Source organism: Rhinolophus sinicus, linkage group LG07, assembly GCF_036562045.2.
Source record: "Rhinolophus sinicus isolate RSC01 linkage group LG07, ASM3656204v1, whole genome shotgun sequence".
NCBI lineage: Eukaryota > Metazoa > Chordata > Mammalia > Chiroptera > Rhinolophidae > Rhinolophus > Rhinolophus sinicus.
The window spans coordinates 109489433-109508077 of NC_133757.1; the positions used below are offsets into that span (position 1 = coordinate 109489433).

Below are 18645 nucleotides of genomic sequence, written 5' to 3' on the forward strand. Positions count from 1 at the left end.
AGCCATGGGGCCCTGGGTAAGGTTGGCCACTTGTGTGTGCCTGTGTTTTGTTGCCTGTAAATAGGGCTATTGTCTCCCCTGTCTTTACTGCAGAGACCTTAAAGGAGTACCTGATACACTGAAAGGTGCTTTATTATTTTTACTAAAACATGGGATTTTAAATCTTTGTTCATACCATGTATTTCTCAAAAGGGTGAGTTTGCTGCCAAAACGATACGTTGCTCCTCGAGAGAGAGCAGTTTTAGAGATACATTAACTCTTCCAATATCAAGGGACACCCTAGCAACTTCGCTAATTGAGTTACTTGCTGCATGGTTTTCACAAAGTCCTGCACCACAGGCTGACTACATACGTGACCTTAGGAGACCTCCACCACACGTTTTTAAATCTGTCTCCTTTTCATGGGCAAATGACTCAGACAGGATTCTCTGAAAAGAGATTCAGTCACTTCTGTACATTTGGGCATAGAATTACTTGTGTCACTAGGATTGATCAAAGGGATGTTAATGTGAAGGTAAATACTTTATTTGATTTAGGATGTATTAACGAGGCTTTTTAATAAAAGTATTTGTAAAATACTTTTTTTTTTTTTTTTTTTGCCCGTAGGAATAATTCGGGTTTCACACCAGCAGACACTGTGGCTATCATTTTCTGTTCTACACACAAATCCCTCACACTGGGTAAGTGATGCACAACAAAAAACTAACTTAACATTACCCTCAGATAGTTATATTTTACGACTGGGAAATTCAAGCATCTCTTCAAATTAAATGGAATGGGGTGTTGCCCACTCTGTTAAAGAACAATAGCAAAGTGACCATGGGGCATTGCTTTAAAATACCATTATATGATTGAACCAATAATTGCGGGCCTAAATTTAATAGTGTAGAATTTAGCTTAACTTGTAATCATGTTTTTGATGCTCATCAAAGGTTTTCAATGTAGAATGTTTAACATTAAAAGGTGAGGGAGGGTAGTGCAAATGGCAAAAACTTTAGAAGGCTCTGGAGTTGGCCCTGGAAAATGTTATTTTCTGGAAGCTTGGAGAAAAATGGAGATAATATTATTTTTCAAATTTGATACTGACATTAGTTTGAAGTTCATTTCAGAGTGTTATGTTCTATAAAGAAACACAATGTCATTATCGTTAACTCAATCTGATTAGCACCTAAAGTGATGTAAGTATTTATTTAATGGACAAAAAATAGATCGAGAAGAAAAATGCTCTTTTCTACTCACCTTTATCCACTTTCGTGGTGTTATCCCAGTAACGTGTCCAGCTATCCAGAGTCCATGTTTTCAGTCATTAAAATTCATTAAGTAATCAAAACCTTTACTGAAATATGCGTCATTCACAAACTCCTTGGGGTAGTAGGCACACTGTGGTAAAAACTCGTAATAAAACCTCCTTCACGTTTTGGCTTGGGACTCACTTAAAGAGACCGAAGAATCGTGACATTGCTCTAAGTCTGCTCATGCTGAGGAAGTTCAGCCTGTAAACTACAACAAGCACATTTCATGATGCTTTTACTCACCCCACACACGTGTCTCATAGAACCTATTGTCAGCCTTGCCAAGTTTGGAAAATGTTAGAAACTGCAAACTCTTGAAGGATTACTTGCTATCTAGGGCTTCAGCTTATGTGAATAAATTATATTTATACTGTTCATACATTACAGTAAGTCCGCTAGGTTTTTAATCACCATCAACTTGAAGCTGAAAGAACTTTGGAAGCCGCTCCAATCCTGATTTTGTGACCCTGGACACATCACTTAACCTCCCTGAACCTTAGCTTTCTCATCTGTAAAATGGGGCAGGATAATACACACTTCATAAGGGTACTGTAAAGATTAAAAATAGGATTTGTTAAGTAACTAGCACTTGTATGTAGTAGTTTGTCAGTTCATGACAGAATAGGTGCAATAATTGCATTGTGTGACGTGTGTGACAGTTGCTGTGGCCCGAATGAGATTGCTCACCTAAAGAGCTTGTGTGCTGCCTGGCACATAGCAGGTCATCTTTAAGCAGTAGCTAATGTTGTTAGTTATTATAACTATATTAGTTATGACTGTGTTACTGTGTCCAGGGTTCCAGTCTCCTGCCCCCTGTGTGTAGATTTTCATGTAATGAGTGTGGTTTAATCATTGATCTCAAAGAAATCATCTTGCCCTTTTTCCCCCCAAGTGGTTATGGTGATGTGATGTCCAGTGTTCCCAGTCTCCTAAAAAGGGAGGGGCTGTTATAAAAGAGTCCAGAAGCAGGTGGTACCAGACGCTGCAGATGTCCCGAGTCAGGGACCCAATGAGCCCATGTCCTTGGAGCAGATGCTGAGCCATGCTACATCGAATACACTTGTGTATTCCTGCAATGGGCTTTTGAACCCACCCCACCCCTAGGGGTTTGCTTTTGTCAGGAAAACCAAAATGGATTTTTGGTTTCTCCATGATGTTCCTCTGTGCTGGAGCTGCCTGCCTTGAACGAAGTTCTACCCAGAAGCATACTGCAGCACAGTCAGTATTCTCTTCTTTTCTATAAGCAAAATATGTATCCACTCCATCTTTTTCTTTTTCTGTCTTGTCTGTTTTTCTTAATCACAAAGCCATACTCTTCTGTTCTGATACTTTCTGAAGCGACTATTCAGGCAAACAGGTGCTCTGACCACCTATCAGAAGGAGCTGTTTTGCTAAAAAAGGGTTGGGTGAACTTGGATTTTGCTTGCTTTTGTCATGTCCTCCCATAAAATAGATTCTTAGATCCTCCAATACGATACTAGTGTGATTATCGAAGTGACCATGTAGTGTAAATCCTTAGTTACTTCTGTAACATGAGAGACTTAAGCTCTCTCGTAACTACAAAACCTAAATACTCATCCTGATTCTCCCTCTGATACCTGCCCAGGCCTCAGTTTCCTTCGCTGTTAGATTAGGGACTTTTAGTTCCAACCCGACTATTTTATCATGGCTTGGTCGTACCCGCCTTCCCTCCGCAGTCTCCTACCTGTCATTTATAAAAATGGCCTCTTTGCTGCGTCCCTTGTCTCAGAGATGTGGCATGGATCACCCCGGTCCCACGAGCACCCTTATTTTCACATATAGCGAGGGGTGTTTGGATCCTATACTTCCTCTCACCTCTCACACAAAGATGAAATACAACAAATCCTATCTACTTGGCATTTAGAAACCATATCTATCCCTTTTGCAATCACTGTCATAGTATTCTTCTAGTGGTTTTACATACACGTACACACACCTAACATCTCAAATAAAATACATTGTGAGCCTTATCAAATGCCATTCGTTATTACACCCAGTATTTGTATTTAAGAATAAATCATTGCAGGCCAAGTGGTACCCATGTACCTACTGAACCAAAGATGAAAATTCTTACTTGAGAAGCCTCGTGAATATTCTCTTGTACACACACTTTCAGTTACTTTATTGTTCTTGCTTTTGCCCTGTCTCAATCGCTTCCATGTACTTGCATCTACACACATGCTGAATTTGATTCATTGCTTTTATTAGTGCATTTGCCACTGATTGATTAGTTCTTTGTATTAGTACTTTTTCTATTGATTGATTGCAGATGAAGTGACTATTTGACCTTTAATTATGAGGCTTCCTATTGAAAATGACATTGAGCTATGGCTTCACATAATCCATCTGGAAAGCCTGACATGATGCCATTCCCTGGAGTTCATTCAGGAAGAAAGAGGAGGCCTGAGGAAGTGCAGAGCCATTGCTGTGCTTCACCTCAGAAAGCACTACCGGCCATGTTTGTTGTGCTCTTATAGTTTCCACTCAGGGCTGGAGATAATTTCATATTTTGTCAAGACAGCATCACTTGCTGTGGGTTGCCATAAAAGCCATGAACTCTCTCTAATTATTCTCTAGTTTGATGCTGATATTTGTATAATAATGAGAAGATATTTTACATAGCAGAGACTGAAGAACAGCTTGTACCCTAGTTAACAATGGCTCAGTGCACAGTCGGTCAATAGATCTCATCAAGAAAGAAATTCAATACAAGATACCCTGTGGAATTAGTATTTTACCTTTATTTTATTTGTTACTCTTGAATATTCAAATCACTTTCCTTATCTAGAGTTCAACAGATGTAGAAAACTTTCTCTCTGTAGCTACAAAGGGAATGCTTCAGGATATTTGAGGTCCTTAAGTATATGTTTATATTAGTTTTTAATGCTTTTAAATAGCAAACTGAAGGCATGTATTCTCCGAGCATATCAACTGACTCTTGGTGGTCAGTTGGGCGATTCCTGCTTGTTACTCATTTCCAAAAGCATTTCTGAATTGAAAGAATGCTACTTAAATTTTAAATAAGAGTGTCAGGATCAACATTTTTTAAGAGACCACTATGTGTCTTACCATTTATAGACTCTTGTGTGCAAAGCAAATCACACAGCTATTCCCTGCGTCACTTACACATCATCGTGAGCCTAGGGTTGCAATTACACAACTGAACTGTGAGAAGAAACTATGCAGTAAGCAAACAGAATATAGCTGTTTTGGTAGACATAGGATTCTGGAAAGAGTAGAAAGAACACAGACCTGATTCTAGTCTGGATTCAAGTTCAGTTCTGTCACCAAAAGCTGGAACACTTCACTTAAGTGCTGTAGACCTCAATTTCCTCAGCTGTAAAATGAGAAGTGGACAAGATGCTGCTTGAGATTCTAGTTTTAAGTTTCTGAGTCTGTGGCTGATATTTCCTTTCTGTAAGACAACAACAGTTTCCCTGCTATGGGTGAAAAGGGAAAGTGTTCTTGAAAGGAATGGTTTTGTAAATAACGTTACAGTATTACAGGCAAGGAAATATGGCTGTTGCTTCTTTCTAAAGAGGTTAAAAAAATGTCTTCATACTCTCCAGAGATTTTCACAGGAGAAACAAAATCTGAAAAGGTTCTCCTTTTCTATTTTACTTGGAAGCTTTTCAAGAATGCTAAAGGGTTACCTGCAACTTGGGCCGAGAAGATCAGTTAATAGCATCTAGGTTATTTTCTCAAGAGGAAATGGAATTGAAATATGAAAATCTGTGTTTCTGTTTTTCTTTTCCCCTAAAGCTTATCTGTAATGCCACTTGGCACATAAAGACTATTATCTTAATAAAACTACCCTTCCTACAATTGGGAAGTATTTTTTAAAAGCACTTAACCCATTAAGTCATGTTACCTGAACAAGCTAGAATATTAACAGCTCAGTAATTATTATCTTATTTTGCATACAAAGAAATGAAAGCATAGAAAAAATTATAAACCTTGTCCCAGATTATGTAACTAATAGAGAGTAGATTCCAGGCCCCCAAACTTCCAGAACTACATTGGATAACAGGATGCAAAAGGACTTTGAAAACCAAAACGTGCTATACTGATTCCACATATTGTAATTGCGCTATCTGAACATGGGTTTGAATTGTTTTATCAATTGTTTAAAAAAGAAAATTACTTCTGATTGCATTGCTGGTTATAAGACAGTTTAAAAGTACTTAATACCTATAATTGTTCCCATAAACATAGATTTCCATGTGGCCCAGTCACAAACTGGCACTCAGTATTTTTCTTTATTTATGAACAAAAAGTTATAGTTTATTAAAAGTGAGTCTTGATGACCCAGCCCTTAGCTTTCTTGAGACAACAGTCTATGCTCCATTCTTGCCAGCTAAGAGCCACAGTGCTATCTGACAACAAACTACGTATTAAAGTGGAAATAGAAAATCAGAGTAAAGACAGAAACTAGCAGTTTGACTTTGGGGCGTAGTTCTAAATATATTTCTGTTCTGCATTGTGTCCTTAAGTTACAGTTCTGTAAGGAAAGGCAGTTTGGGGACCCCTGCCATTTGACATATTCTTGAAGATGCCACTGAAATTAAAGTCCCAGTAGATTTTACTACCACGCTGTAGGGGCATGTCTGTCATTGTGTGCTATTTTCTGATCCATATAAAGAGAAAAATGTAAGTTCCTAGACAAAGTGACACACTTATGTTCCTCAGAGATTTGTGAACTATTTTGTTTTGAATTTTTGATTCTAAATTTAGTGTTTAAAAATCATTGCTAGTACGTCTAGATTTTGTAATAAAACTTTAGGAAGTCTCCAAGTTTTTAGGCAGCAAATATGAAATTAAAGACAATAAAACCTCTATGAGGGATCCCCAGTCTGACCGTCAAGTATCATTCATCTTACTGATATGCCAGAGGGTTTGCCAGGAAGACCAATGTTTGATACCCACACTTCTCCTCCTCTGTGTCTTCTATGCCAGGGACTGTCAAATGTTTGCAACGACAACCGACAGCAAAAATATGTAAGTGCCGGTACACACGTGCATGTGTGTAAAAGTTTTACAACACAGCTTTCAGTCTTACTTTGTGTAATACTCGTACGTTCCATTTTCTATCCAAGTGCTAGATAAAAACCCATTGAATTGATTTTGCAACTCATTAATGGGTCATAATCCAAGGTCTGAAAAATATCCCTTTATACCTTGCTTCATGAGATTTTTATCCCCTTCCTCAAATAGTTACCATGTAGGCTTTGGGTTCTTCTGTCCGTTATTCACTGAACTTGAACCCAAATTTCTGATACCATGTAGGAACCAGAGCTAAGTTGATTTGCAGTAATATATCACCTACATTTAGATTTTATTAATTCGGCTTCTATAACCGAGTTTCTGTACCTTTTGTTGATTTATCTTTTTAATTGTTCCTCTATTCATCCTGTTTTCAATAGTAGTAATAATAGTAATAGTAACAGCTACCAGTAATTGAGTACTTAATAGGCAAACACTGTGCTAAGTGCTTGTCGCATAAAGTAATGTACTTGAAAATACTCTTGCGTTGACAGTGTGGTATAGTGGTTGTGCTGGTTAGTTTAAACTTCAGCGCCAGGGACAGCCAGTTGCTCTGATGGAAAATTCTCGCTGGAGTGTTCAGCGGTGATTTTCTCAGAAAGAAAATACTCCAGAGGAGCTGCGACAAATGCTTGTGTTATCTGTACCTCTACCCTCCGGGAGATTTTGCATATTAGCATAATGAATTCAAAAATAGATTTTTATTGGTGAAATTACTGATTTGTTACTTTGCCTGAGCAATGGAACAGATGCACTTGTTGCTATGTAGACTGCCCAAGAACTTTAGACACACGTCCCACTTGCTAAAAGAATCTGGCAAATCCATAGTCGAATAGGAAATCTCAGGGCTGTGCTGGATGCTAGTTGCCTACCTGGTTTTGTGTCCACTCCTGTTAGGATCTGTGGTTGCCTGAGGCTGACTAAAGTTCACTGAGTCTGCTCTGGAATGTAGCTGTGTGTGCTTTGAAAGCCCTCTCATGTAAGGTGTTAGTGAGAGCACTTGAAAGGTCAGAGCTGGGACTTGGAGTTTACAGGACCGGTTGCTTAAGCTTTTTTTGTGCTTGATTGCTATTATGTGTTAAAAATACCTTCATCGTGGCAGCTCACTTTGATTCAAACCTGTTGGCAAGGTTGTAGGGGTGTAGCTAGCCTTGACTTAACTGAAAATTCTTTGGCCACACACACTGTCTGTCAGAAAGAATCTGGAACTTATGCCTGGTGTGGGTCACTTCCCAACAGTCCTTTACACACGCCAGCTCTCATCACTCCCACATTCACCCCTGTTGCCCTTAAACAAAAAGCCAGCCCGATGTTTCTCCAGCAAAATGGGTTTATTTGGGAACCACAAAGACTTGCAGCTGAAACATGCCAGCATGGCAGGCCGCGTTCGAGTCCACTAAAACAAAGGCAAGGAAATGCCTAAGAAAGGGGAAGAGGAAGTTAGAGATTCTATTACAGAGTGGTGCTTAGTAATGGATGTAGGGCATGAGAGCGCCCCCTTCTGACTTTCCTACTTTACTTTAAAGGCGGTTTCTGTTACTAATTTTTTACACCCCAGATAAGGCAAGTGAGATTCCCAAGGGTTAAACAAGTTGCCCAATTCCTAAGTGGCAGAGCCAGAAGTCAAGCCAGGTCTGACTCTCAGCCACCATGCTCAGCTATACTGTGGAACTTGGGCTCTAGTATCAATCTGTGGTCCCCTACAGAGGTACAGATAACACAAGCATTTGTCGCAGCTCCTCTGGAGTATTTTCTTTCTGAGAAAATCACCGCTGAACACTCCAGCGAGAATTTTCCATCAGAGCAACTGGCTGTCCCTGGCGCTGAAGTTTAAACTAACCAGCACAACCACTCAGGGATGGAGCAGAAGCAGGAGAGGCCAACGTTTACCTGCGTCAACTTCCCTGCAGCTGAGCTCAACTTGCAGGGATCACCCCACAGTTCATCGGCAAGAAGACATGAAAATCCCACGGAGTAAACAGTGACACCTCACACAATATACCGGATCTTCCTCCCTACGTGCTCCTTAAGGTCAGCGCTTAGTGATGGAAGCTTTTAATTCCACAGCTTCTTATTTATTTCAAAGTAAAAACCACCTTGTCATAGTCAGAAGTCTCTCTAAAGAGATTAATTTTACACATTAATAATCAACTCTTGTGCCCGGAGTTATATAACCCCCATGCTTCTGAAAGGAAACTTCCACAGGAAGTGAGCGCAGCACATTCCGTCATCCTGGAGCTTGTCCTTTCTGACGAGGCCTTGGCCACGTCCGGGAGAGTGGGCAGCGCTCACTTCCCAGGGCTTCCCGTTCATCTCCGCACTCGCGGCCTGTTGCAGAGGGGTTGTTTTTAATGATGATGATTCTCATTAGAAAGTTTGCCTCCAGCAGTACTAACGTGTGCACCACAGAACGGCAGTTGTGTGCTGTGTTTGAAGGGAAGAACCTCACCAGGAGATCTCATTCACCCGAGGTTTAGTCCTCTCAATTCCCGCTCACCAACAGAGACCGATGAAGGACGATTGTCGCTCCAGTGTTGCATCTCTGCAATTATTTATTTGCTCGTGTCTCTTCCCAGAAGTTCTCTTAATGGAACCAGACACTATACACCAGATTGTGTGTATTTCGTGACAGCCAGCTCCATGCTTCTTTACAGTAAAGAACAAATAAGCCTGCAGCTGCAAAATGAGGGTGACGCCACCACCTCCTTACCCGCGTCCACACCACTCCAGCCAGAAATTAGTGAGCTGCCCAGTTTTGAAAGCCACGGGGTACTCAGGAGGTTTTTAACAAGTTACCCTGGGATCAGGAAGAGATATAAAATTGGACGGAATTCAAAAGATTCCGGGACCCCAGGAAGCCAGTTCACTTGGAATGTCATCGATCCTGAAGCTGAGCACTCTGGTGACATTGGAGCAATGACACTTCCCAGAGCTGCCTTTGATGCAAGTCGGCTCTCTGTGCTAGTACTTTTCTCCACTGCTAGTACTACTCTAGTATTGGTACTCTAGTCCTGCTGGCGCAAACCTTCTCTAAAACACTTTAAGTGCTTAATAATAATAATAAAAGCAAACCTCCTTGCAACTGACAACAAGTGCAGAAATATACAGGAAGCGCTGGTGCCAATGAAAAGATGCTTTCAAAACAGAATTTCCTTGATTCAATCATTTATTCAACAAGTACTTATTTAGCCAACTGTGGGCCTGGCCCTATTCTAGGACCTATAGGGACAGCGGGGAACAAAACACAAAAAGTTCTCCCCATTATAACACTTTCTTTCTAGTGCTGTTAAACAGACAAACACTTAAATATATAGCACAGCAGATGGTGCTAAGTGTTATAAAAAAAAAGAAAAACAGAGAGTAAGGGCTGCCAAGGTGGATGTGAGAAGGTTTCAGGCTTAACGGGGACATTGGGTCCAAGATGTGAAGGAAATAAGGGAGCAAGCCATGTGACTATTTAGGGGAAGGAGATTCCAACCAGAGGGAACAACTTGGCAAGTTGGACAAGGCGGAAGGGCCACTGTTCAGGGAGCGGAATGAGGGAGGGAGTTACAGGATACTTGGTAAAAAAAGCACTGGGAGAGGGGTTGAGTAATATTGTGTAAGGCCTTACTGGCCATTGTAAGGCCTGAACCTTTTGCTCAGAATGAGAGGGGAAGCTGTTGGAGGGTTTTGAGCGGACAAGTGACAAGATCCAGCTTCCACTTTGGAAGGGTCCCTCTGGCTGCCGTGTTAAACGAAGACTGGGGTTCGAGGGGTGGACGGGTGCAGCCGGGAGAAGCAGGCAGGCCAGTTAAGAGGCTCTCATTCAGACAAGAACTTAGGGTGGTTTGGTCAAAGGTAAGAATGGTAGAAGTGGTGAGAAGCATCGAATTTTAGATATATTTTGAACACAGAACTAATGGATTTGCTGATGACTTGGATGTGTATGTAAGAAAAAGAATTCAAGACATTTTGAGGTGTTGCGCCTGCGAGGCTGGCAGGAAGGAGTTGTCCTCACTGGACTGGGGCAGGTTGCAGAGAAGCAGATTTGGGTGGTGGAAGAGGGATGTGGGGACACATCAAGAGGTCCGGGTTGAACATGTCAGGTTTGAGATGTGTTTCCAACATCCAGTGGAAAGTTGGCTTTCTGAGTCTGGAATTCTGGTCCAGGCTGGAGTTTTCAGCATACCCATGTCATCTGAAGCTGTCAGACCGGATGAGATCATTAAGGAGTGGGCAGGTCGAGGAGAAGAGAACTCTGAGGACTGAGCCCCAACGCTCTCCAGCTGTGTGAGAGGATATGAAGTCACTTGGATAATAAAGCGACAGGAAATTCTAAATCAGCCAGACACAGAGACATCCAAACCAGGAAGCCTATATTTTTCTGCTCTCTCACAAGGGTGAGGGGAACACTAAATCAGAAAGTAGGTGTGAGGACACTTTGAAAACATTAGCAGGAGAAGGCTCTGGCATTTATTTGGTGCCTACTGCATGCTAGACACTGTGTTGGGCACAGAAGTTGCCTTATTATCTCATGTCATCGTCACAACACCCCTGCCCGGTAGCTACTATTGATCCGATTGTCCAAACCAGAAAACAGCCTCACAGAGGTCCAATAACTCAGCCCATTCCACACAGTGAGTAAACGCCTGAGCTGCCACACAGTGGCCAATCTGTCTGCCTCAAGAATCTTCCGGAGTCCTCTCACTTGCCCTTATTACCACACCTGGCTTCTCAGCCCAGCTCACATTCAAATCACCTAGAAGCTGCCCAGGAACCATGATACTGGGACCCCTCCCCACACACCTGTGAACCCGGAATCTCACAGAATAGACCCAGGCATCGTATTTTTTTTACATCCACCCAGGTGGTTTATTGTGCAGCTGGGTCTGAGAACCACTGCCTTAGACTAACCTTCTGTGTCTGTTTATGTTGTGTGTTCCAACAGTAAGGTTATACCTGCTTATTTGTTCATAAAATTCGCCATTTGTTTGTACTGATTTGTGAAATCCACAGTTCTCTGTGTTATGATTAGATATGTTATGTATTCAGAGGATAAGGAAAATTGAAGATATTGGAAAAACATTACTTCCAGAAATGGCTCCCACGATTTTCTGAATTTCTTGCTCTGCCTAAAGTCTTCTAAATGAGGCCCTAACTCCCTAATTTTTATATAATTGAGAAAAAATGAAGGGCAGGAGTAGGTTAGCAGGACATCATCTTGTCAAGTTAAACCGCAGAATCTTGAGTCAACCTTTTTAAGAGACAATGGATTTAAGGATAAATAACTGATTTCGAATCCTAAACTGCCTTGTTCTTCTGTGTGTCAGAAGACATCTCTTTTGAGGTTTATATTCATCATAAACATGGTACCATCAAGTAGAAAATTACTACTGGCCACGTTGCTAAAACAAAACAATGTATATTAAAAACAATTAGTGTTCATTTTGGTCACAGCTTACTTGCATTTACCACTTATGTAAGATTTCGAAGCCTTCTGGAAGTTCACTGTCCACTGTGAAGAGGATTATAAATGCAAAATTGTAGGGAAAACTGAGGTTGGGGTAGTGGCACTGTAGCAGAATCAAGGAAAGTACTTGTCACACCCATCAGCTTCTCCGCCTGAGACTTACAATGTTCAAGTACTTTCCTTCATTTCTGTAAAAACACATCAAAATATTTTGTAAAATTAAGCAAGCCTTTTCAGAGCCAATCAGATGGAGCCAGTTCTGTGTTGATGACCATGTTAAACATATTCTGATAACCTTGCATTATTGTTGTCATATGAAACTCTCATTTCTATTTTTGATGTTTTCCTATCCTTTGAGTATGAACAGAAGCCAGGTTTTCTCTTTACAAGACAAAGGACTTTTCATTCATAACCTCGAAAAGGGAAAAAGGAATCTCACTCTGCTTCCTGCCCACCTTGTCTCCGTAAATATGGTGACTCCTCCTGGAAGACTCAGCCAGCATTTGAATGAAAGCTCTGTGGCTCAGTTCTTTCATTCAGTCTTCAATTCCCTGTTTGCTAATTACTCCTACAATGCTTTCAGACAGGTGAGGGTGTACCTAATCTTCCGAAGCGGAAACCTTCAACTGGGGGAGTTAAATGTTTCATTGTCAGCATCTGGTGAGCTGGCTCAGGCCATTTATTAAACATCTTTTCCAATCAGCACATACCTGTTTCAAAACAGAAATAATACCAGCTGCTCATTTTGGTCTGTCTTGCATCTTTATTTACATAAAACTTTCAGCAAAGTGGTAGGATTACAGTCCAGGTAACTGAAGGCTAAAACACAACCTGTAATTGTCCTAATGCGCCCAAAATGGTCACCCACCAACTTTTATTCAAAGTGAGTGAAAGCCCAGCCACATATGCACCTTTGTTGGAAGGAGTCCCTCTCTTCCTTTCAGACCTTTCTTGTGTAAATATTGTTTTCCTTAGGTATTCAACCTCTATTATTCTATTCCTATTACCATGCACCTCTTTTCTCTAGGGTTCCTACTTTTTCTGACAAATTATCATTTGGGGCATTGCAGGCACACAGTGTGGGGAAGAGCACAGACCCCAGAACCAGCCTGTCTGTGGTCACATCCCAGCTACATCCCATCAGTACTTCTGCGTGGCGTTGAGAAATTGTTATTCATCGCCACCTCAGTTTCCTCATCTGAAAAATGGAGATAATATGGTAGCTTCACTCACACTGTAAATGTGAGGAGTGAATGAGTAGATATCTACACACTCTCAGATGGTGCTTGACACACAATAAGCCCTGTGTAATTATTTTTTGCAATCTGTATTCGGCCTTACTAACATACAAATGAAAACGAAAACATCCATGAACTCCAGATAAGGCTTCTGAAGTCCTGTGTGAGGTGGGGTTGGGGAACGACTAAACTTGGATGGTACTCTCTTTTTCCTAAAGCTCGATTACTGGAAAGATTGTTGTTTTTTCTTAGTAATGGCCTTAGACACCCAGTTTGAGCATTAAATTGATTAATTTTCCTGTTCTCCAGGCCTAACTGTCCGCTTTGGATAAAGGAATATTTTTGAATTCTGGTTGAATATGAAAGAAGGCTAAATCTCTTAAGAAAGTTTTACACAAACATGTATTTCACATAACTAAATAGCTGCTGACTACACCAGAAAAGAAACTGAGCTTAAAAGCTTCCTACCTGTCAAGGGGAGGGGTGTCAGGGGCACAGTACGAGCCTCTTCCAGGACAACAGAGAGGACGTCCAGTGTGTGTGGCATGGTGGCTGCCGTCTCCTGTGGCTTCCAAAGCTGTCTCTCTCCTGTGACATCTACTGATATAACCGTATGTATTTTTCAGGCTTCAGAGGTTAGAAGTTAAAATTCCATCTGGGTGGACCCATTCAACTAGTGCCAGTTTATGTTGTTTTTCTGCCAGAAGCCTAGCCAAAGGGGTTTGTTAGACATCCAAGAGCTGCTGCTGTCACCTTTGCGTTCAGCAATTTGGAAATGTTGTAGGTCTGTGTGGGTTCCCTGAACCCATCAGTGGGACCCTGAGAAAACTATTGAGCTCTAATTGCATGTATGTAGTTGTACCTCATTTTGGAAGACTCTGTATAAAAAGGACAAAAGTGTTCTCTTTTGTCTCATAAAGCAATAATAGCAGTTCTGTGGTGGTGGTGGAATCATACCAAAGATACTGTGGCAGGAGTGTTCAGTTAAAGATGGAATGGCAGGAAGAGCGTTGGGAAGCAAATAAAATGTAACTCATTGGCAAGGGTAAGACAGCACAATCTTCATGTTAAAATACCGTGGAGAGTTTGAGCAAAAGACCAGTCACTTAGCCGGGAGTGAATGAGAGCAAGTCACGTGATCTGTCACATCCTGTCCTCTTTCCTAAGGAATCTGCAGGAAGTTGATTTGCCAGCCTTTGGAATGTTCCAGAATGGGTTTGGGGGAAATCCTAGAATAGCCAGGATTGCGAGCAGAATGCAGTTCTTGGGGCTCTGCAGACTAAACACCGGCTGCTCGGAAGGGCCACACCTTCGGGCAGCACTTGACTAATGTAGCAGGACTCTCTGAGGGACAGCAAGCCACCCCATACGCGTCACCCTGGAAGTAAGTGGCCTTTCTTGTACCCACCCTAAGAGAGAGACAAAAATAGAATAACTCAAACGTTCATTGAATCCGTTTTCCTAACAACTTTTTTTCCTAGACAGCAGTGCTGTATTTTCTCATCACTCTGTGGGGAGAATGTGCTCTTTGCCTGGCCCTGCCTCGCCACTCCCTGCCTTCTCCCTGTTCAATGAGTAAGAGCATAAGCTCCATGAGGATGGGGGGAGGGGAGGGCGGAGAGTTTGCCCATGTATTCACTATACTTACAACAGTCTCTGGCACATAATGGATAAAGACTCACTACTTACCAGACATTGTGTATCATTTCACTTACTCATTTTTTCAACCTGCAAAGTAGGTACATTTTGTGAAAACTGAGGTTAAATAACTTGCCCAACAAAGGTCACACCAGAAGTAAGTGGTGGACACGGTTTTCCAGTCCAGGGCTTCCTGACTCCTGTATCAGGCCTCTTCGCTGCTGCACTGTATTGTCTCGTGTAGGCTACCGGATATAATAGTTTTGATCACTGCATCAAACATCTATGTTACTGGAAATGAGCTTGCTTTGGGATACTCCTAACTGAAAGCCTTTTTTAACTAACTTCCAAAACTGTTGTACCTTATCATGGCAGCATTTCATGCTCTAGAAATGGCATATAATTGCCCCTTTCTTTAGTAATTGAGATAAATCAGTGCCAGTGAGTTTGACTTTCTGTGACTGTCTCCGAAGAGAAAGACTCCCTCTCTCTCTCTCTCTCTGTCTCTGTCTCCCTCTCCCTCCCTCCGTCCCTCTGTTCCCCTCCCACCCCTATATGTGTGTGGGGGTGGGAGGGGACAGAGAGATTGGCATTTAGAGATGCCCAAAAAGAGTGGCCGTGATTCTCAAACACTGACTGCCTTCCTGGATTACATTCTGACTGGGGAGACCATTCATCCTTATGACTGTTAAAGGCAAACATGGTCTTTTCTGAATGATTTACTAAGGAGGAAGAGAGAGAATTCAAATAACAATGTGTATGACCTTTGAATAGTAAAATTATGGATGTTTCTAGCTAAGAACAAACTAAACAAAAGTGGGAAATCACCATGACAACTAAAGAGAGATACAACTGGATTCCAGATTTGCCAGTCAGCTCTCTCCAGAACTCAGTGAAAACTCTGAGAAAACATTTAAATGGAAAACAAGTCATGTGAATTCAGGCGAGTGAATCTTTGAAAGACAGGAAATGGTCCAGGTGACTTGGAGTTTTACTGTCTCTCAGCTAAGTGGGAAAGTAAGTGTAATATTAGGTTTCAAAAGACACAAAGGGTATTTTTCAATATAGTTCCTCTCCAACTCCACAATTACCATAGTCATTTCAAATTTTATGTTCCACGGTCAGTCCAGTTTCTTTCCTTCCTGTCATAGCAAATATATTTTTATCCTATAAAATACAGTGCTCTCCCAGAGGGGTATGTGAATGAGCCTCTTTACAGTCTAGTAAAGCAGCTACGGTTTGTTCTATATCCTGTCTTTTTCGATAGGAAACATTACTTTAGCACCTGTTCTTAAGTAATCAATCATTTACGAGTATGTATTGAGTACTGGGCTTCAACACTGCAGGAGGCTACAAGAAAAATATCATACTTTGCCTCCGTTCAGGGAAAAACAAAACCTCTAGAAAAGAAACTAATGGCCACATAAGCAAATGCTAAATTAGGTGATGCAACTTCATTCTTCAAAAGAGGAAAGAGTCCAGGGGGGGGCACCTTCATGGTGGAGGAAAAGACAAAGCTGCTGAGCCCAACAAATGCATAGAATTTAGGAACACAGAGAGAAAGCACAAGACCCAGGCAAGGGCTCAGCTTTTGCAGAGACCAGAAAGGGCTAGGCCTGTGCCAGTCACGGCCGTCGGCCACTGCAAGTTTGTCTTAATGGAGTTAACACAGCTTGGTGATTACATGAGGTGACTGTGGTCTAATTCTGCCTCCACCACCTCCCAGATGTATGACGGGAGGTAAGTCACTTACCTGCTCTAAACCTTAGTTTCCTCATCTTCAGATGGGAAAACCGCCACCTACTTCATAGGGCTGGTGAAGGATGTAATGCAATGATGCTGGCAAAGGCCTGTGTGTGCCGAAAGCCCTTACAAAATGGTGGTAGAAGCAGTCATTCCTCACTGAAGTTAAACAAGTAGAGGCTTTGATGAATGGGCACTAGAAAGTCATTGTAATTCTTGAGCAGAGTATTGGCTTTAATTAATGTGGGTTTTAGGAAGATTAATCTGACTGAGGTTGGTAGGATTGATGAAGGGAAGAGTCTGAAGACGGGGTTATGTCAGGCACCTGTAAGTAATGTTGGCTTGATTTTATGAGGAAGTGAATTAGGAAGATGGTAGTGAAAATTGGGGGGGCGGGAGGACGGGGAAGGAGAACGGTAGGTGGACGAAGGAATCTACAGAATTTGGTGACTTGATGTAGAGCTAGAACGACAAGTGGGATTAGTCAGACACGACCCCCAAAATCTGAGTTGTAGAAACTGGGTAAGCCAGTGACAGAGGGGTTACACATGCCCCCCGGCCCTCATCCTTTGGTTGAAGAACAGTTGAGGTAGTCAGGGCCCCAAGAAGGCAGGGACCTTGTCTGTGTTCTTCTCCTCATATCCTCAGCACCGAGCACAGTAACTCACATGCAGCAGAGACCCCAAAAGTACTTTATGAATGAATGAATGAATCAATCAATCAATCAACGAATGGATGGATGGATGGATGGATGAATGAAGAGAAGAGGAACGTTGCACCTAAAAGTAAAACAAACTCTGAACAGTGATATAAAGTAAATAGTTTTTATACTGTGAACAATAAAGCAGCCTACAGACGGAGTTTGATAAAGACATATGTTTAATCAAGGAAGAAAAATGTCTGTTTCTCAAGGAAAAATTTTGAAAATGTCTCATCCATTAGAAAGTAGTAAACTGTTGAAAGTTGAACACTGATACAAAGGGAATATTCTAATTCAAAGAATATAAAATAAACATTTAAAATGGGGGTGGGGGGACCTGACTTTTTGCGTATTGTTTTATCCTTTCCATCCTGGGTATAGGATAAAAGAAAGCCCTTACGTGCTTGTTAGAAGAAGAAAGCATGTACTTGAAGTTCCTACTTGGCAGATGTCAGTTGAAAGCTCTGCTTATGGAATGTGCTGCAGTGTCAAACTCTGTTGGATAATTTTAGACGAATGTGTCATGTGTGACATGGAAATATGGCATGCTGTACATTAGTGATTTCCCAAGTGTTTGGATCAGGGAGTAATGCTCTGGGAAAGTGCTCTTTATCTATGAGTGTGCTCATAGAGCAGTGGGGGGAATGCTTTTGGTGGAAATTACTTTAGTCAGAAAAAGAATCCATTTACAATATGCGCCTTCCAACATCTTTCAGACAATGCATTGTATTAAAGAGGCATTTTTGATTAATGTTTTATAAACATTTTTCAGCATGACAGCTTAAAGTCCCTGTAAAATTGTAACTGTGTGCCTAGTGTTCACTTCTATAAAGTTAAATGCCATCTCATAAAGTCTAGTTGGAGCCTGTCAACCAGGGTGACACAGAATCAGTATCTGGGAGCATTAAAATTAATTTGCTGTGTTTATATTAGTGCAGTGATAGCAAGATGAAAAGAGTCCTATATTTAAATCTTACTTTAAAAACTCTTTCTAGTAAGTTTGTGGGGGTTTTTTTAATTATTGTGCTTTTTTTTTTCCTAGTTAACGAATGTAGTAAAAATGGAGTGGTAATCTGAGCAGTAACTTTTTGATGGGATCTGGAAAAATACAAATCCATTCCTTCAACATGCTCCTTTTGAGTACCTACTAAATGCTCAAAGATAAAGGAGAAATAGTCACTGACCCTAAGAAACTTACAGCTCAGCGAGGAAAACATGCAGGAATCAGGCAGTGAATGCTAGGCTGGAATGTGCCCCAGGTCAGGTGAGCACAGAGTAGAAAGATGTAAAGGCCAGCCTTGGGACTTGGAGAATGACTTCCCAGAGGAGGCAGCTTAGGAACTGAGGGCTAAGTGATCTCATAGCTCAAGAAGTGGGTGAGGGGCGTTCTAGGCAAAAGGAATTCATATGCAAAGGCCTACAGGTGAGAGACCAAGCGTGCGCTGGGGCCAGGTCACTGAAGGTCCTCGTCTCGCGTCATAAATTGTGTGATTTGACGTAGCCAGATTTGTATTCAAT

The 18645-nt window shown here is 41.5% G+C and overlaps 1 protein-coding gene across 2 annotated transcripts in view; it reads left to right on the forward strand.

The window, feature by feature from the left end:
• Positions 1–18645, forward strand: part of SLC10A7 (solute carrier family 10 member 7) — a 213493-nt gene that overhangs the window by 186147 nt on the left and 8701 nt on the right. For both annotated transcript variants that reach the window (XM_019730736.2, XM_074338462.1), the window contains one exon: positions 607–680. In XM_019730736.2, coding sequence (XP_019586295.2) covers positions 607–680 — 74 coding nt within the window. The remainder of the gene's footprint in view (positions 1–606; positions 681–18645) is intronic.